This window comes from Eretmochelys imbricata, chromosome 10, assembly GCF_965152235.1.
Source record: "Eretmochelys imbricata isolate rEreImb1 chromosome 10, rEreImb1.hap1, whole genome shotgun sequence".
Classification (NCBI taxonomy): Eukaryota; Metazoa; Chordata; order Testudines; family Cheloniidae; genus Eretmochelys; species Eretmochelys imbricata.
Window position 1 is genome coordinate 9,247,163 of NC_135581.1, and position 20,878 is coordinate 9,268,040.

At 43.0% G+C, this 20,878-nt stretch overlaps 1 protein-coding gene across 1 annotated transcript in view; it reads left to right on the top strand.

The window, feature by feature from the left end:
* Window positions 1-20,878, top strand: part of RNF216 (ring finger protein 216) — a 120,234-nt gene that overhangs the window by 81,075 nt on the left and 18,281 nt on the right. The window contains exons 14-15 of the mRNA XM_077827914.1: window positions 12,432-12,529; window positions 15,521-15,743. Of these exons, the coding sequence (XP_077684040.1) occupies window positions 12,432-12,529; window positions 15,521-15,743 (321 nt within the window). The remainder of the gene's footprint in view (window positions 1-12,431; window positions 12,530-15,520; window positions 15,744-20,878) is intronic.

Consider the following 20,878-nt stretch of genomic DNA (forward strand, 5'->3'; position numbering starts at 1 on the left):
ACTATTCCTATGGTGTTGAGGAGGACTGGGTTGTCAAAATAGCATCCCAATAGGCTTGTTGCATTTATCCACTTGACTGTCAGTCCTGTTCATGCATTTTTGCTGCCTTACTTTCCCCAGTTATGATATCCTAGGCCTTATGTCTTCCTGAATGTAAATACCTACCACCTGTGGGCTTGCTGCCTGACTAATCCTGGAGACTAGACCACACAAGGGATGTCAACTGAGATACTAAAACCAGCCAGTTGGTATTTTGAGCGCAGCCCTGACTTGACTCCTCCCTTACCTGCAAGCTGAAAACTATTAAAGCACATGCTGCTTGAAGTGCATTTAAAAAAAAAAAAGTCTTCACGAGAAACATCACAATTTTTTGAGGTCCTGTGCCTCAGCTTGAATTGTAACCTATCAAACAGTTGACAAACGCAAAGGGTTTTTCACAGAAAAACACTGGAAAGGGCTGGCTGAAGCATCGCACTGGCGTGCTATAGTGAGGATTTAAACAAAAGTTTTGCTGTTACATAAGTTTCTAGTGTGTGCTTTCCTAACCCATAATAAATAATACACAACTTGGCATGACTGGCGGCCTCTGATGAAGAGGCTTTGGACTAGAATAGCTGCAGGACAACTTTATTCCCCCAGCAATCATTTCACATCTTTGTGTGTAACCCATTCTATTTCTCTTTGAGAAAAGATTATTAAAATTAGGTGTGATGGTGTCTGGGGCTCCATTGTGCTGGTTACTGTGAAAACAGTCCCTGCCCCCAAGGGACTTATACTCTGAATAGGTATCTTCTTATTATACTTGGAGGTAAGATGCTCTTATCTAAAATAGGCTTTACCAGGCTAGAATGTCCCTGCAGGCTGGAAGTTGGAGCTCTTTGCAAGCCAAAGACCACTTTTAAGTGGTAAAGTATAAATTGACTGTTGTGCTTGGATGCTTAGCCCAGTGCTAGGAGAATGCTGAAAATGTGAATTGAAGTTGGGGCTGCGTGCATCCGTGTCCATCCCTGCTGTTGCAAGAGGAATTTGGGTCTGGTAAATGTTTGACACAGGAAGAATGAGTAAATCCTAACATGATTTCTGATTGTAATAAACTCCCTGATACTGGTGCCAAATGAGTAAAGCAGTTCTCAATCTGCAATGATGTCAAAACAAGCACCAGTCCTTGCAACAGTAAAAATCTCCATGTCTCTCTCTCTCTCTGGCCAATTTTTGGAAGATGCTGGCTATTTTCCCCATTCCCTGAGAAGACAAGAGGTCTTCAGATCCCTTCTGCTGCATGAACCAAAGCTCTTAACCCTGAACTACCTTAAAATAAGTGGTATAATTTTAAAATGTTCTGGTTTGTTTCCTTGCTGTGGTTAGGCATTAGCTGAAATTACTACTGCCACTTAGAAATTACTGCTACCTTCTCAAACGAATTTTCTGGAGTCTAGGTGTTCTGGTTTATTTGGGGGTTTCTGATGAAAGGCGGAAGAACATTAACACAGGAAGCAGTCCTTACACCAGTAACAATATAAACGATCTAGCAGTGAGCATAATGAAAGCTCTTTGGGGCTACTGCTCAGCAAAGGGGACGGGGGAAGCGTTTGGGGTTTTTGTTTTTGTTTTTTTTTAGCAGTGGAGTGTGTTGCAACAAAAAGGAAACACTTTTTCTGTGGATTTCACAATACTGTAAAAGGCATTGCAGATTTCTCTTCCTGTCTAACTTATGTTGAGATGAGCCCTTCCCCACCATATTGATGCTGAGACTGCACTAATCATAGGATGGGATGAAGTGTGAAATACATGTGGTCTTTTTCCTTTCTCTTTTTACTCTTAACTGGCTTGTGGCAAATCACAGTTGGACCATTTTATTCCAGAATGAGTTTCCACGCACAGACATGCTCTGAAACCGTTGAAGGTATTAATTAAAACTGATTTAACCACTCTGGGGCAAGATGGTGTGTAGACAAGCCCTTATTAGGCAGGATATTGTCATGCTAACATGTCTCACTAGTGTTTAGCTTCTACACCTTCGCCGCAGAGTGACTTTGATCGGTTAGCCTAGCTCGGGAGTATGTCAACTCTGCAAAGTCCTCGCTGGTGGTGTATTCCTGTGTGTATGTGTGTCACTAGGACATCTGCAGTAAGCTGAGCCACTCTGATTCTTTCATGGTGATTTCTGGGAGAGTTTGTCTTCCTGTGCATACTGGAGGAATTGTGGGAAGGCAGAGGAGAACGACTGACACTCAAACGCCTGCCTAGCCTGTGTCCTCACTGCTAATGGGGCAGGTTACCTGCCTGAATGTAAACCTCACTCAGGCTTGAATTATACCTCCAGCAGGCCAGCTAGCCCAGGTTGAAGGCACCACCAAACTCGGGTGAGAGGTTTTTGTTTGTGAATGGGAGGACGGTTGGGGCAACACCTGAGAGAGAGCCTGGGTTAACTGTGATGAAAACAGACCCTAAAAGTATGCACCACCCTGCTTCGAGAGCTGAGGAATTTGTGTTAAAGTGGGGCTGGAGATTCCTACATTTGTGTATTTTTCCTGGGAGGTAGGGGTGATTTCTCTACTGCTTCAAAGCTTTTAAGTCTATAGGGATTTACGCCCTCTCTGTTGCTGGCTGGAAAATACCATTATTTGTTCACTTGGTACTGTTCGTTCAATCAGAATGATAGTGTGTACACCTGACAGAACTAATACATCATGTAAGTTACTAAATGCGCTCTCCCATCTCCTGCTTCATATTTTGCCAAAGAGTCTGACTGGAATCCTGAAATTTCCACCTTCCCTCTCGTTCTGGGAGTGACTTTTTTAACCATCTCTCTGCTTTTTCCACCAAAATAGCTGTCTGTGCTCTAAGCCTGCTCCCTCCAATTCCAAAGACCTATGTCTCTCAAAGCTGCAACGTTAAAATAACAAAGTGTTGTTAGAGCTTAAAAGTGGAATGAGTGCCTTTACTCCCCACCTTTACACCTTTACTCCCCAAATGAACTTTGCACTGCCTACATGTCTGGAGAGGCTGTCTTCTCTCCCCTGATGAAAGGATAGAATGTTGCATGGTCTCTTCCAAACCTCTTCATGTATTAACACAATGGATAGCACTTTGTTCTGTGAGGAAAAATTCTGTGTGCGTGTGCTTATATTAAAACCCAGGGACTAACCTCCCCTTCATAATACTCCATTTCTTGATGGTTTTGATTTTCTTGAATCTTTCTAGTGCAGCACTGTTTCCACCTGGGAACATCTCACCAGGCACCTACTGCAGGACATTGGTTTTAGATTTACAGATACATTTCTTATTGTTCTTCCATGTTAGTAAATGAGTTACAGATGACTCACCTTCATGTTAAGGTGAAATTTTTGAGGCTGAGGTTGGCCCTTCACAGAGCTGCTAAGAGTTTTATAAGTCTGCCATAAATATTTCATTTGCAAAATCCATCAATAATTAACCAAACATACATCTTGTGTTATCTATCTGTAATTAAGTAGTTCTCAAAGAAAAGTCTGGTTAGTTGCACTCTGCCCTGTGGCTAGCAGTAAAGTTTACCATATATAATGGCAAAGCAGCTCTTTTATCAATATAGCTTATTACAGCCATGCAGTGCCTGCCCCAAATGAAATATGCTACATTGGATAAAGCATAGTTTTGCTGGTACAACTGCATCAAGACTACGGGCTTTTGCTTGCAAAGCTGTCAGGGATCACACTTCATCACTGCTTTGCTGGCAAAAGTTTGTAATGCAGCCCTGGCCTGTGTCTAAACTTTTACTTTACCCAGGGCTTCTGATTTTCAGCTCTGACCCTTTTGTTAACCACAAATCACCAAACCAGTTACCGTCAAAGTTGTCACTTTACAGAGAACATTTGGAAGGGTATGCCAACCTGAAACTCCAGTCTTGTTTCGAGAAATGAGTTAAAGTATTTCCTAGGTGTATTATGTGAACCTGAGTGTTCCTGAGACTATTGTTACTTTAAAGTCCTTTTCCTGTGTATATGGTTCTCTTCCCTGTTGCTGTGTGAAAGACTTGTGGGAGCAGGAGAACTGACTAGAGAAGGGAAAGAGAAAAATAATTATGCAAAATGTGGTCAAAAAGTGCAGATTAAACCAACTTGAGGTTTGGAGGGAAAGAACCGAAATGAACTCCACCGATCTCTTTCAATTAGAGTAACTAGAGGTATTGCTTGTAGGGGAAAAGATGGTGGTGCACACAGCATTGATGTAAATAGCTGTTGTCCCTTTAATGTAACTTTCAGTGTATGTTACAGCCTTCTAGTGGAACCTTTGCCGTGAGGCTGCATCATTTTTGTTTTACACTTTTCTATACCACAGTGCAATCTGGATGTGACCACTTAAGGGACGGATGCCAACTTGTTGCATGGTAGAGTTGCCCTTCAAATAAAAGTGAAACAGAAATTGTACTTCGTACCTTTTGGAAGCAATTTCAGTGTGGTCTCAAAGTCTCTGAAGCTACTTCAGTGTGGTCTATAATGGCGAGCTCTGTTGATTTCACTGTATTTTTCCCGCAATGTCATGTCTACTGTTACTTGGTATGTCTGGAGCAGGAGATGATCTAGAGCTCAAGCTATTGGAAGTGGCATCTGCCTTCATAAAAATATTGCATTTAGGATTTAAGTGGATACCACTGAGAGGCCCACTCTGTTAAATGGAATAAGGTAATCAGTCCTCAGCGTTTAGTGTAGCTGTGGGAGGGCTGGGCCGTGAGGGCTTTGAACTAGCCTGCTTGTGTTTAATTATTTACTTTGGCTGGGAAGATTGTACCCATTATCTTGTACCAACTTAGCAAATCTAAAAACTGTGGTCAACTGCATGTGTGACTCTGGTAGCAAATGACTGAACTTGATACGACTTCCTGCCCCAGCCAAAAGCTAAATGGCTCCACGTATGCTAATTTAAATCTTATCGTCAGCATGAGGTCACAGGCTATATTTAACCTGCCTATATAAAGCTAACTGAATGGCACAGTTTCTGACTGCCCGAGAGTGCAGGTTGAAGCAGGTTGGTCCCCGGAGGCCTTTGAAAAGCTCACAAAGAGAGAGGCCTTTCTCACTATGTATAAGCAGAACAACTTCCTGAGCAAATTGGAAGTAGCTTTTTTTTTTTTTCCCCAGTGCTTATTAGCTCAACGGAGTAGGGCTGACTGTAGGATTAGATTGTGTTACTTTGGAGAGAAAAGCTGGTCCGAACTGAAAAGTTTGTTGTTCAGCTCTTCATCTAGTTAGGGGGAAAGGACAAGATTCTGATGTAATTGAAGATTGCTGCGTCTGATGCAAATAGTTCTAATCGCATTTAGTGCTCACATCTCCATGTCTGCAGCCTTAGATTCCCATTTCTCCTCTCTTCGTCTATCAAACTCAGTTCAGAAATTGCATTGAAATACACCTTTAAATAAATCACAAAACATTTCAAATGGTGAAATCTTTTAGGCTGGCAAGCACCCAGTTAAACCAGTGTTCTTTTCTACAAGTTTTTGTGTCTTAGATTCTAAATACAGACCCTCCACTTCTCAGTACAGTAAGTATGCAGTAGATTGATGGCCCACTCTGATAAAGCTAATGCAATTTCCAGACTTGGCTAACAGTACCTCAGTACTGTTGGCTGGCAGTGGTTTTTTTGCATGGAACTGCTGACATTCTTGCTGCATAGGTCTGACTGCTGCAATCAAATGACCATTAGCCTAGTCTTTCTGAATCAGACCTCCGAAAAACATTGTTTTCTCTGAAACACACTTCTGGAATTTCTGATCAAAAGAATGCAATTGATTATTGCAGAGTACTCCAGCAGGTTACCAGTAACTTGGTAGCTCACCTCTAAAACCTAACCTGGTCACGTGGGATGAGAATTCACTAGACTGCTTTCTACAGCAGCTCAAATTATGAGTGGCTAGCTGAGGGGGATCCAATAGTTTTCTAATAGTGGTCCACGGCCCATATCCTAGACATGTGGAGTACACTTTATCAGTCACTTTTGCTAGAAGGAAGGTTAAATTTCACCTTTCTGATTTCTTGATGATTGGTTAAGTTAACTTTCTTATATGGGAGGAAGAAGGCCATACAAGCCTTTTTACCAACATTAAATATAGGGCTTGTCGAAAAACAGAAAAGCCATTTCACAAAAAAGTTTGAAGCTATTAATTTTGCAAGGCGTTAAAAGAACAGTTTCCCCCCTTTTCTCTTCTCCTCTTTGCCACTGAGTGCAGTAAAACTAACAATGTCCAGGGTGGCACGCTTGCATTTTTCTATCTTTCTTTTCTGCTGTAACATATCCAGCATTTGAAAAGATAGAGTTGTAAGGTTGCTTTTGTTTCCTCCTGCCACTTTAACTTTTCAAAACAACCTTGATTTTTGGAAAAGTTAGATTAACAAAAGAAAACTGAAAGTGTGAGTGATGCCAGGTCACCCCCAGGCATCATTCAGTCTGTTGCATTGATAAAATGTCAACACTTTCAGTTCTGATGAACAAGCAACTTTGAAAAAACAGCTCTTCACTAGAACTTTTTGTTTAAAAATCAGTTTTTCATCAAACATGCAAACAAAGTTTGACTAGCTCTAATTTACAGTATGAAATTAAACAAACCTCTCTTCACCCATGTTTTAACTTTCAATCATTTGCACAACATAAACTTGCGTAGGTAATAATCTTGCTTAGCATAATCTTGAAAGCCAGCCCAAGCTGGTTCAGGATTCCTGTCAGCACCATACACTCCTAAAGAAACCTAGCTATGCTAAAAAGAGTGGAGGCTTCCCTCTTCCTAGGCTTCACAGCTGTTGACAACATGTTTGATCCTTTTAGCACCTAGGTTCTGTTTTGTCACATGGCAACAAGTACTGCCAGTCAAGTGTTCTTGTTAAAAAGACAAGCAGCTGTGATTACAGTGCTGGGTCTCTAGGGGGCAGCATTAACTGTGAAACAGATGAAACTTTCAGGAGGCAAATACAAAGCAAATTATCAGGGGAAGGAAGAAAACAGGCTTCATTTTAATCCTTCCAGCTAGTAATTATATTTGAACATTGGCCCCTTTGTGTACACAGGGTGTTATGTGCATTCTGCCATACTGCGTGTATACAGTGCATTTGGTGTTGGCACCTGCTGCCAGTGTTACGCATCTCCTGTATCTGAATCAACAGTGTTAATCCTCTTCTGGACTAAATAGTGGATGTAGCAATCCACCCTAGGAAGAGGCTGTTTCCGTATTGGCAAGTCTGGATGCCCAGAATGCTATTGCCAAGTTTCCATGCAACGCACAGATAAGTACATATCCTTGTACATCTCTGCTGCTCGGATATCCGTTTCTCTAGCTAAACTGGATTTTAGTTCAGGTTCTTTAACTTGACTGTTCTAGCTCTACTTGAGAGACCCTAGAAACGGTCCCAAATGCTGAGTGTTGTGGGTTTGTCTACATACAGAGGTTACACCCCATTTAATTATTTTATAATGAGTTTAGTTAATCCAGTGCAATTTTGTCCGGACATTTTTAATATCCGTTTAAAACTAGTGATCTGTGTCTCGCTTGCACTTCTCAATTCACTGCTTTAAAAATCATACCCTTCATTCAATGAGTGAGTTCAGCTTTGTGTAGACCAGCCTTAAAATGCTACTCTGAGAGCGCTCTGGTCATCACTGCCTGTAAATAAAACTCTCAAAATCCAATCACCATTCAGGATACATGAGGCAGCAGAGATTCTGTCCCCGGGGCACTCAATACATTCAAAATCCAGTTTACCTTTACCCCAATTCTGTACTCTGTTTACTGCCGATAATCTAACCCTCTTCGATGTAGGGGCCACACAGGAGTAGCTGCTAGGGTATCCCAAGCTGTCCTTCACATTTTTTGGGAAACGTGGCGGACTCCCAGAGCAGCAGCATTAAGACGTCATTGAATAGCCACAACACAGCACTTGAATTAACCAGCATACAGAGAGCTACGGCAAGTTACAGGGCCCCACTTACAGCTGCCACTGAGAGTGGGAGGGTGGTGATGACAGACTAGTGATGGGGCCTGCAGTTGATTTCTTCTGCATTTTGCTTGATCAGTAAGTGGCCTTGTGTAAATTCTTATGCAGTGAGAGGGAGCAAGCATGCAGGAATGCTGTGGGCAGTGAGTCAGCCATCTCGGTCTTTGTCTTCTTACATTTCACTCCATGCACCATTTGTCTGGCCTCAATCTGACAGTCAGTGTTGATCAGATAATGACAGTGTGAACAACACTGGCTAGCCAAGCAGGGATGGAGGCTGATTGGTAGAAGTGTTGAATTTTTAGGTTTGCCTGATCATCTAGAAATTGGATCTTGAAGAGCTTTTTGTGTGGGTTGCGGGAAGGGGTAAGCAGGCTAATTTTATCACTGCTGTTTTGTTTAAATGCATTCTAAACAAACTTTACAGCCCAAGGCCTTGTCCACAGTGCCACTTTACAGTGCTGCAACTTTCTCGCTCAGGGTTGTGAACCCCCCCCCACCCCCCCAGCGCAGCAAGTTACAGTGCTGTAAAGCCCAGTGTAAACAGTGCCCCAGCGCTGGGAGCTCCCCTCCTGGAGGTGGAGTACCAGGAGTGCATGGAGAGTTCTCGCTCGCTGGCACTTCAAGGCACTCCAGCGACAGCGCTTTGAAGTTTGAGTGTAGCCCTGCCCTAAGTGTTCATTCTGGCACAAGTGTTGAGCCATTTAGAGGGCTACAATTAGACTTTTGCATCTGCAGCATCTTGGAGTAACTGGCAAGGAATTGTCTGTTTTTGATCTCTCTGCTGAATGCTAACGTGCTCTCCTTACCTCTGGCCCCAAATATGGAGAGCTGTGTAACCATTTCTCTGCTCCTGGAAACAAAGGATCATCCTGAGCCCCAACATGTTTGCGCTAATCACCGCAGCTTCCTGTCAGCCTGCAGGAAACGGGAGCCACTACCTTCAATAGATGTACAGTGAAAGAATTACATTACGTGATTGAATGGTTCTCCAGCACATCCTCCTTTCTCTTCTCCTTGCTCAATGTTTTAGTGAATTGTCCCACCCTACATGGCAAGCTTGGGCAGATGCAACCAAGTAATCAGTACCTAATGTCCCACTTATCCATAGTCATTTTGGAACTGTTCAGTAGCGCAATGGCCTTTGAGAGGACAGTGTGTTTATTGGCTAATTTAGGCAAGCTGATTGTTACACTGAAAGCTCGGTGCTGTTAACACAGAGAGCCTAAACTGCTAAAATAGCAGGTGAATGGATGAGTTAAAGGAATGCAGAAAACCAGGTAAAATAAATACAAAACAAAAATAAACTTACTATATTGGAAACATAATGCTAAATTAACTTTCCCAGGTTAGGCTCCAGGATGAACAGAACAGTAAGTAGGCAGCATTTTCCTCTGGCCTAGGAGTCAGGAAACTGGGTTCTGTTCCTGGTGTGACACTGGGCAAGTCACATCGCCTCTGTTTTATCCTCACACTCTTTGCCCTTATCCTTTTAAAGTGTAAGCGGTTTGGGGCAGAGGGTAGGGTGACCAGATGTCCCGATTTTATAGGGACAGTCCTGATTTTTGGGCCTTTCTTATATAGGCTCTGATTTTTCACGTTTGCTCTCTGGTCACCCTAGTAGGGGGTGTCTTTTCGTGTGTTTGTACATTGGGCCGCACAGATTAGGCAATCTTGGTTTGGACATGTAGGTGCTGTTGTAATACAAATAAATAATTCAGACGGGCTGTAACGTTCAGCCTGAGTGCTGCATATAAGAAAACAGACATAGTAAAGAAATGCACTTTCTCTTTATGAAACAGGGCTGCTTTGTAAAGCAAAAAAGGCTTCTTAATAATGGGCTAGACTTTATCACTGTTCAAACTGAGCAATGATCAGAGACCTATGGTTACTTAGTATTAAAGCTAAGATTTTGTCACAGATATTTTTAGTAAAAGTCATGGACAGGTCATGGGCAATAAAGAAAAATTCATGGAGGCCTGTGACCTGTACCTGACTTTTACTAAAAAAATATCCGTGACACAGTGAGGAGCTGCAGGGCAGCTGCAGAGGCTGACTGGGACCTCTGGGGCCCCACCACCACTCATGGGAGCTCAGAGCTCCAGGGATCCCCCTCCACCCGTGGCTCTGAACTGCGGGGTACTTGCCAACCGGGGGAAACCAGGAGCTGCAGGATACCCCGGCCACCCACAGTGTCTCGGAGCTGGGGGAGCCCCCTCAGCTTCTGGCTGCCGTGGGGGGCAAGAGGGACTGAAGTCATGGAGGTCTTTGGAAGTCATGGATTCCGTGACAAAATTGTAGCCTTAATACATGTAAAATGCTCAGTAGCTGAGCTAGTTAATTCAATTCATATAATGGAGCTCAAAGCAAAATCCCCAAGCCTCTGATCTTGGCAAAACACCATGAGGCTATTAGGTAGCCCATCAGGCCAGATTCATAGTGGTAGAAACAATATGGAATGCTTGCAAAAGCTATGCAAAGTATCTTTGGGGGAGAACTCATTAGAATTCCATTTCAGCTGCACTTAACCTACCTTTTGTATTGGCTAACAGCTCACTTGTGCAAATATTGATTGTGAAGGACTCCAGAAGTATATAAGGCAATAATTGCCATTTCTTTAGGCATGGTGGAGGCTAAGGGGAGAAACTGGACACATTTTAACTCCCTTTACTGGGTGTGCAGCATCATCTCTCACTCCTCAGTTGTGGAGGAACAAGTCCTCCTGGGAGCAGAAGATGAGAATTCTATTTGGAAGTATATTGAAGATGCTGTGGTCTAAGGGAGACAGGAACAGCAGAAGGTTCCTAACGAGGGGGGGCCCACCAGCACCTGAACCATGGCCCTGTCCTCCCACACCATCCCTTCTCTCTGAGGCCCTGTCCCCTGTTTGCTCCTCTCTACCCCCCAACCCCTCATTGCTCATCCTTATGGCTGGTAAAAAGTGTGGTGACCATGGTCCCCTGGCTCCTCCCCATTCCAGTGCCCCTGAAGGGAGATGGGGGGGGGGGTTAGGTATGTACAGTGTTTGAGGCAAGGATGGGAGCAATATTAGCAAAACACCAATGTTGAGAAACAAGTAGAATGATTTGGCATGAGACTGAGTCGTACCTGATTCTTCAGAAAAGTATTATCTATAATACAGCGAGACCCCTGGAGTTGTTAAACAATCAGTAATAATTGAATCCTAATTGGAAAGACATGGGGTGTCAAGAGGAAATGGGTTGTATTTTGAGTTTCACTGGACTTGAATATCTTCTCTTAAAGTTCCCAGCTACTGCTTCTACCCCATATATGGAAACTGTGGTAATTTATCAGGTTAGTCAGCCAGGAAATGAGCATAGAGAGAGAGAGAAAAAAAAATTTTTATATGTAACTGTTTGCTGATCAAAGGATGCTAATGGCTCACTTTTCATCCCTCAAATAGAAATAGATTAGTTAGTGTCAAAATTCCTTCACCTACCCTGTTTTCGCAAAAAGAAAAGGAGTACTTGTGGCACCTTAGAGACTAACCAATTTATTTGAGCATGAGCTTTCGTGAGCTACAGCTCACTTCATCAGATGCCTACCCTACCCTGTTTTGACATCTTTTGTGATCCTGCATGAGAGAGAATCTACAGGGAAGAGGATGGGTTTATTCCAAACTTCTGGTTAAATTTTTCACTTCTGCTCTGGTTAAGGATTCGTAATAATTGGCTCAGATACCTTCTCAGTTCTCCAATTGTCCGCCCACATGCTGTCTTTAAGCATCAGGCCACTGGTGTATTTAAAGTTTTCGGCTCTCTTAATTTTGTGAGGACTTGCTAAGCAGGACCTCGATTTGCTTTGTGGGCAGGGTGACAGGGAGATTCCAGTGCACCTGAGAAGTGGTGATAGGCTTTTCATTATTACCATGCTATGAAAACCCTCCATTTCTAATTATGAGCATCCTCTAAAGTTGGGGAGGGTTAGCACCATTTTGGAGTTCCCCTCACATTGACTAAGACAGCTGCAGTTAGCACCACATGTACATCTTAGTCCCTCAAAACTTCTCCTTGGCTTCACCTGTTAAAAATGGCAGGTGGCCACTCACCCCAAAACTTGTTCAGCTAGGAGTTCCTGGCCACGTCTTACATAGCTAGTGGTGACGGCTTCATACCTAAAGCCCATTGTTAAGCGATTACTGTAACAGCAGAAATCTTCCAAATTCCTGTTGCACGTCCCCATCATTGGGGGTCTCTAGCTGAGTGCTGATGATTTGCCAAACTCGGCTGCTGCTGGTGAATCTCTACTCTATGTTCAAAAAGAAAAGGAGGACTTGTGGCACCTTAGAGACTAACAAATATATTTGAGCATAAGCATACTGTATGTTGTAGGCCTGATATTTCAGCACAGATCTACGCGGTTTGGGGAACACCTCACAAGTTGTAGCTTTGCTATTCGATGAGGTGTCTGGGGTTGTCTCTTCCCATTAACACATGTTGTTCTCCTCAGGAAACCTGTAGGAAGTGCCAAGGGCTATGGAAGGAGCACATGAATCTAACCTGTGAACAGCTGGCTGAGAAGGATGACATAAAATATAGAACGTCTATGTAAGTAACTTCCTGACTCTGGAAAAACTGGAAACTTATTCCAGTTTCTAATGTGGGTTAGGCAAGAAACCATCTGTGTCGCTAAATTCAGTAATAAGTATTGTGTGTAGGAATACATAAAGAAAGCCCTTGTTTGTGTATTAATAAGGCCCTTGACTTTGTGTGGGTATAATTACATTCCACTGAGAGGGTTCTGGGGACATGAAAAATGAACAGGTACCCGGCTTCCGTGATAGAATATCCATGAATGATTTTCAGCAATGTAGTCCACGAGGTAAATCAAGATGATGGGAGTTTCTATACCAGAACACTGTTGATTCATTTAATCTGGCATCTTGCAGCAGTTAGTACCTGTTCATTCAGAGGAAATACTTAATACTGCATCTGGCTGGTTATGTTGTGTCATACACACAGAGGAGGGGTGCACAGAGACACTGAATAATCCTTAGTTTGTCACCAGGTCACTCATTAATGTTCAGTGCTAATTTAAACTGATAATGCAGAGCTGTTTGCCCAAGTGTCACACAAAGCTCTCTCCCCTCTGGCTTCCTCTTCTGCATAAATGGAGATGTGGACATACATTTACACACACACCTATTTTACATGCTATTACAAGCTAGGGATTATTCTGTGAAGATTTTTTCAGATCTTCATGTGAAACGCAGATGCTGAAATGTAAGGAGTTTCATAAAATCTCTTTTGTGTCTGATCTTTCTCCATACAGTAGCAACAGCCAAAATATTCTGGCATCTCTGTCATTGGAGATTTTTCAGGAGCAGGTTAGACAAACACCTGTCAGGGATGGTCTAGATAATACTTACTCCTGCCTTGAGTGCAGAGGACTGGACTAGATGACCTCTTGAGGGCCCTTCCAGTCCTGTGATGCTCATTGTAGAAAGGAAGTGGGGGTTGCGATACCAAACTGCTGGTCTGGCATATTGGAAATAAAATAGTCTGCTGCTGTTAATTTGGTGTGTCTTCTCTTGGGTGTATCCCAGTCTCTAGTAATATTGTATTTTGTCATCTCTGATCTGGTATTTACTGTGCTTGGGGCAGGCAGAAATTGAGTTTCAATACTAGAATCGAACTGTGGAGGTTTTAGCATTGAGAGTCCAAGTGAAGCATCTCCATTCATCCCTTGGTACATAAATTTTCAGCAAAATATTAACTTTCATGGACATCATTCAGTATCTTTCTGCCACTCCTTTCCCAGTAGAAAAGGGGAAGTAGGAGTATTGTGACTGTCATGTCCCAAATAAGAAGGGAAAACATAGCTTTAAATCCTTTAACAGAGTTTTGCCTTCGGTAGTTGTCCAGAGGAGTTTTCACATGTGAAGACAATAAAGCTTCCTGTTGAATATAAGGAAAAGGAAGCACAGCTGGAGTTCAGGCCTAGCTTCCTGCCTTGTTCGGAGTTTCCAAAAATGTACAAACAGCATCCTGTTAAGAGGACGAGGGAGGAGCAGCAATCAGAGCAGATTCAGTTCCATGGACTGCTTTTTCTGTTTCTTCCTAATACAGATCCAAGTATCTGGATGAAATTCAGAGAGGTTGTGGATACTAGTTCATTAGCCACTAAACTATAAAATTTATGCTAGGTCTGAAGTTGATGTTCATTGAATTGTGAGAAATTAATGATGCTGGCGAGAGCAAGGTATATTATGGGCTGTTGCTGTAAAGCCTGTCTCCACACTGCTCTGTGAGCGCACCTCAGTACAACATAGCCTCTGCTGATGAGTTCCAGACTGCTTTGATCAGGCTAATTGTGTGCTGAACTTGTGTCCACATCACAAGTCCACTAGGATAACTAGATTGAGACACACATGCCCACTCACCCACTCACCCCATGGAAATGTGTTCCATACACAGCTTGTTCCATACACAGCCTAGCCAGCAGAGGCAAAGGAATCCATCTCTTTCAATTTCAGTGCAGCACCTCCACTCAGCTACCATGACAGTTTCTACAGTCTCCAACCTACTGGTTTGGACTTTGCTAGCCTCTCTTTCTCCTAGGTGGCAAATTCAAGGGTTTAGCCTGGCCTAAAGCTCAGTAAGATGGATCTCATAATCAGAAATAGATTTCTCAGCCCTCGTGGTGACAGGAACTAATTGCCAAGACTTTTCCTTCCAAGTCCCACACCAAGATAATATAGTTAATGGAGCCTTTCCAGTGGATTATACCCCAAGAATTATAATCCTAGAATTATGTCCATTGTCCACAAGCCGTCTCCCAGAGGGATGGGTTGTGCAGTGCCATTGTTAGAACTAAACACTTCCAGATAATGTTCTGGATTCCAGCTTGTATTCCGTGCTATAATAAAGCCTACGTGCATATCTTTGAACAGTAACATCTAGAGAGTCTGTGTGGGAATGGGGGCAGACTTGAGGGATAAAATGCCCATTTTCCATAGGAAAGACTTGATTTTTCTTTAATTTCTGGTGAATAAAAAAAGTAATGTCCAAAAATCTCATGCCTAGCCGACTAAAAATTGAAAAATATGTTCATGGCAACTTGGTAACCAAAGCAACAGCCAGACACAAGAGCTGTAGTTCGTGAATGACATTACACAGTTTGCTTTCCCTGCACCTTTATCTCCTTGACTATATTTCTGTGCAGCCCAAGTCAAGAATCCATGTGCCCTTTGACTTTGGTTTGAAATTCTTTCCAAGCCAGAGCTTAGCCCTGCTGCATTTTGGCTCACTTGGAAACCAGATTTAAGCCTGTAGAATGTGACCAGTGATTAAATTCCTTTCACTCAATTTGTTTTCTACTCATCAAGGGTCGACTCCAAATGGAGTTCAGCCCAGACCTCCTTGGAACAACACAAGGCTTTAGAGACGAAGTAGGGAGAAACAGGACTGTCTAAGAAGTGAGGGGGAAATTAGGAAAAGTGCTATTGAGAGAGGTGGGTTCTCGTTACTCACGCTGAGAATAGGCAAAGCAAACATAGCAATTCCGACTTCTTCCCTTTTACCCCTCTTATGTTGCAGAGAAGAAAAAATGACTGCAGCCCGAATTAGAAAATGCCATAAGTGTGGGACTGGCCTAATTAAATCTGAGGGTTGCAACCGCATGTCCTGTCGTTGTGGTGCCCAAATGTGCTACCTCTGCCGAGCCTCCATTAATGGGTATGACCACTTCTGCCAACACCCTCGATCACCAGGGGCCCCTTGCCAGGATTGTGCAAAATGCTCTCTCTGGACTGACCCCACGGTAAGTGATTAACAAATCATGGAATATTGCAATCACTGTTGAGTGTTAATGCCTTGTGTTAGGAGCTCTCCACTGTATGAGCTCTGTTTACAGATCAGCATAGGTGCAGGTTTAAGACAGCACAACAGTTTCCTTTCATCAGGGCCAGCCAAATTGCTTTGGTAAAGGACCCCAGCACTCCCTTTAACAAAGAAAAAAACTGAAAGACTTCTTGTAAAGATGGTTCTCCAGTCGGGAATGCTAAGAACAATGATCATGGCACCTGGGTAGCGGGACAGGCATGCAGCAAGAAGGAGTGAGAAGTATATGTAGTAGTTAGAACAGAGGATGGGAGTTTGGATTCCAGGGATTTATTCCCAGTTCTGTGTCCGACTCATTGTTTGTTTGACTTTTGGGGAAATCATTTGTTCTCTGTGCTTGATTACCAATCAGATGTGGGTATTGTGACTCTGGGTGGGGATGGATGAATGAATGTTTGTTTGTTTGTAAAGTGCCTGAAAGTCAAAGGTACAAAGTTACTGGTATAATGTATCAGTTATGTCCACTCTTGCTGCTTTTGGCAGTGCTTAGACTGAGAAGGACTGAAGCGTAGCTTTAACCTGTGGAGAAGGCTGTAATAGGTATAATAATCAGGGAAGTCATGTTCCTGAAGATTTTCAGTTGTACAAAGCCAGAAAATGGGATGGGGGCAGAAGAAGGGAGTTGAGAGCTTCCTGCTACCAGGAAGCAGCCTTCAAACAGCAAAGCTGCAAGCTGGTTTTCCCCAGTACTTGCTTGAGCTTGACTGGTTCAGACTCTTCACCCTTGAAGGAGTAGCCACACTAGGTGCACAGTGGGTTACCAGAGCTTCACTGGTTCATCTTTACGCAGGGAATGCATGCACCTCTTTGACTTCCTTACTCTGTGAACTGCCCTGAGTTGCTGCCATCCTTTAGGTGAACACTAGACTGGCATCCCCACAGTCCCTCCCCTTGCCCTGCAGGCTCTCAAGAGTTTCTAAAGAATTCTGAACCCAGCTAGGTTCAATCGCTGGTTTAAACCCCCATCCCCCCCAAGAGTTGCCTTTTCCCTGATTTCTCCCAGCACTGAATAGTTGTTGCCCAGAACAAAGCCAGACCGTGAGCTAACTACACCTTTTCCCCATGCCACAGCCAAAGTACTTCTGATGCCCATTCCTTCGGTGTCCAAACAGTCTAATTCCACTGTTCCGTTCCCCAGCGGGACCTGATTCCGCAAGTCAGGAACAGTAGCACTTCCTCGTTCCAACAAGGCTGCTGATTGTATTCAGCAATGACATCTCTGCAGAGTTGGGGAGAACACGAGGGCATTCAAAAAGCTCATACTGTACTTAAAAGAAAACAAAGACTATACTGTCATCCAGCCCTCTTCCTCTGGTTAATTAACCAATGTGGCAAAGCAAAATTTCCCACTCTCAGCTGGGAGGTGGCACTGCCAACTTCCTTGGATGACAAAGCGTTGGCTAGCCGAGGAGTTGAAGCTGGCTGAGTTCTCTGTTCCGTATGTACAGGGGTGCCATGAAACACGTGGGACAGTGTAGGCTTTTAAGCTGAAATTGTAAATGGATCTTTGGTGTATTAACTCTTTTTTTAAAAAAAAAAAGTTTCAAAGAGAATAGGTGAAAGGGTTTAGGGCAGCTAATTCAGCTGTGCCCCAGCTCTGTTCTAGCATGGGGAGTTTGGTGGAGGGGAAAGAACAATACAGAGAAAGTAACCCAAGGTCAAGAAATGCAAGATGCAAAGTGAGTTGTGTATCTCATAAGGGAAAATCGAGAGAGGCAGAAGAACATCAGGAACCCTATCCGGCTTCTATCCTCTGTCTTGGTGGAGACATCATTTCGGTGAATTGGTACCCTGCTCAGCACTGTGCCCCCTTGCTCCATGTCTGGGCACCACTGTCATTTGTGTGTCCCTTTCACCCCTTTTCTGTGTAATCCTTTTTATTTTTTTTCTTTCCTTTCTAACCCTCTTTATTCCTTAATCAACAGAAGGCTCCATGCTGCTTGGTATGGAGTTGGGGTGTCCATGATTGGATCTGTAGGACTGGATCATGTGCCCTTGTTAGCAAACTTCGTGCTAAGGCTACAGAGAAGAAATGCTTGAGCCACTCAGCTGCTTCCTGAATCTGCAGCCCTGTACATGCGAGCAGCTCCTGCCTAGCTGTCAGTATTAGGGAGTGCTGCAATCATGAAATGGATGTGTTCATTCAAGTGTGGCTTTTATTAGAGGCAGGGCAGATCTAGAAGCAAGCTGCTTTCTCCACCTTCACTGCTCCTTTTTTGTCTATAAATGTACACCCTGGACTAGTTCAGCATCTCCCTTTCCCCCACTACTTAGGTTGGGGAAACAGAGTTACCACATTCTGGTTGTCTTATTAACAGAGCAAGAAATGGTAGCTATGGTGCAGGAGTCCACCTTGCTCATTTTTATTTCATGAATATGCATTTTAACTTGCTGTTACATTTTGGGATGATGGATAGCCTTGGTGAAGAATCCATTATGGAAGCGTTGGTAGAGACCCTATAGTTAAGACGAATTTCTGTTTTGCCCTTAGAGCCAGGCATGTAACCTCTGTTTTGCATGAAAAATACCATGTATCCTTCCCCAAACTTTGAACACTCACTCTGAGTCTAGAATGAGTCTTCTGAGACTATACAAATGAATCTGTTAATCAGTTTGTTAAAAATTAATTAAAAACTGAGTCCTTTAAAACATTTAGCATTTTCATTCTTTGTCCCAAATGATCTTACCGGAATAATGCAGGCACTTAAATCTTTCTATATAATACAACTAATTTAAATCTGGTCCATAGGCAATATTTTAAAAGATTAAGTTGTAACTAAGCTAAGTTACTAGTGATTGTATCTAATGGTTATGGTTATATAAGCTACAGACAAGCTCAGGCAACTACTAAGTGGGGCCATTGTGACATATGGGATAATTTAACCAATTATCACCTCTGCAGCTAATTTGCATTCAATAATTCTGTTGGTTGTCATGAGTTAAGGATATGAGGGAGACTGGACTCACATGCTGACAGCTCTCATTGGTAAACTGCTTGGCCCAGCTGTCACTTCAGATATTCTGTGGCCACATGCTAGCTTGAAAGGCTTTCCATGACACTACAGCCCCAATTCCATTGCACACTTAGGCAGTGCTGCTGGGGGAGTCCTTTAAAGCATAGAGACTTTGGGACTCTCGTTCCCTGTCCCCCGTCACACATTGCTGGTCTCACTAAGGCCACCCTCTAAGCCCATAAATCAGTTGCAGATTAAGGGCCAGATTTTACCAGTATGCTCAGCTGGTCTGTGCTGAACTGGTGATGCGACACAGCTGTAAACCCTAATGACTCAGGCAGTTTGACTGTTTTGGTGAACCAGTGAATCTGCCCTTAGAAGTTTAAAAATTTAAAAATATTTGTTTAATATTACCTGTCTTCAAATTATTGGAAATATTGCATGGTAGCCTTCATGTTGAGTTTCTTGTTTAGGGTTTATGACATTGTAAAACACTTAGGAAATTCCCAAACAAACTAAGTTAAGCTGAAGTTAAATTTGAGAGTATGCTTGAGTAACTTAAGGCAAAAATCATTCCACAGATGTTACAATTATCCCAAAATCAAGCATTGTAAACAGAGGAAATTCAGAGTTAAGCTTATACATAAAAGAACTCCAGACATGTTAAGGTAAGAAATGTACAATTAAGGCACTCAAACAACTTTAACTCTGCTCGTGGGGGTGGGCGTGAGGACTCACTCTAGAAACCAGTTTAGTCTAATGTGGGACCACAAACTCTAAAATGCCTTAGTCATAATACTGTGGTTATTACATATAATCCACTCAGGCCCCTTAAAACTGAATGGTTGTTATTTTAATAACTCTGCATCTCTTTGTGACAAATCTGAGGAACTGTTGGAGGTTTTGGAACAAATTGATAAACCAAACAGTAGTAAGTCACCAGGACCAGATGGTATTCACCCAAGAGGTCTGAAGAAACTCAAATATGAAATTCCAGAACTACTAACTGTGGTATGTAACCTGTTGCTTAAATCAGCCTCTGTACCAGATGACTGGTGGATAGCTAATGTGATGCCAGTTTTTTCAAAAGGGCTGTAGAGGTGATCCTGGCAATTGCAGACTGGTAAATCTGACTTCAGTGCCTGGCAAATTGGTTGAAACTGTAGTAAAGAACAGAATTATCAGACACATAGATGAACATGGTATGTTGGGGAAGGGTCAACACGGCTTCTGTAAAAGGAAATCATGCCTCTCCAATCTATTAAAATTCTTGGAGGGTGTCTCTCAATGCACTGTCCACCTGTGGAACTTGTTGCAAGGAGATGTTAGGAAGGCTAAAAGTATAACTGGGTTCAAAAAAGAATTAGATAAGTTCATGGAGGATAGGTCCGTCCATGACTATTAGTCAAGATAGTCAGAGACACAACCCCATGTTCTGGGTATCCCTAAACACCTGACTGCTAGAAGCTGGGCCTGGATGATAGGGGGTGGATCACTTGATAAAGTGCCTTGTTCTGTTCACTCCTTCTGAAGCATCTGGCAGTGGTCACTGTCCGAAGACTGCATACTGGGCTAGATGGACCATGGATCTGATACACAATGGCTGTTACGTTCTTATGCCAATGTGTTCTCTAGCAGCATCCCCCCTCTTCCTGCAGTACTGTGTCTACCCTACCCCATTTATGACACAGAGCTGCCTTTATCCCCCTTTCCTGTTGCATGAAGGAACACACAAGAAATAGTCTGCGTCTGGTGCTCCTCAGGCTCTCCACAGCTGATCTGGGAATGATTTGAAACAAAACCTTTAATCCTTTGGCAGTCTCTTTCATGAAATCATTTCAAGTTTATTAATAACGGCTGTGGCCACACATACATGGAAAAAAGAGAGCATTAAACAGCCCAGAAAGGGAGGCCCTCGTGGATAAACCCATTCAGAGTTATTTTTCTAAAGCAAAAAAACTCAACCCAGAAACAATTAGTGGGTCTGTCCTTTCTCCTTTCGCATGAGGCTGGCAGACATTTTTCAGTGACGTTCGGTAATTAAAGATGGTACAAAAAACCCTGTAGATAAAACAGTATTTTTAAAAGCTTCATTGATAGC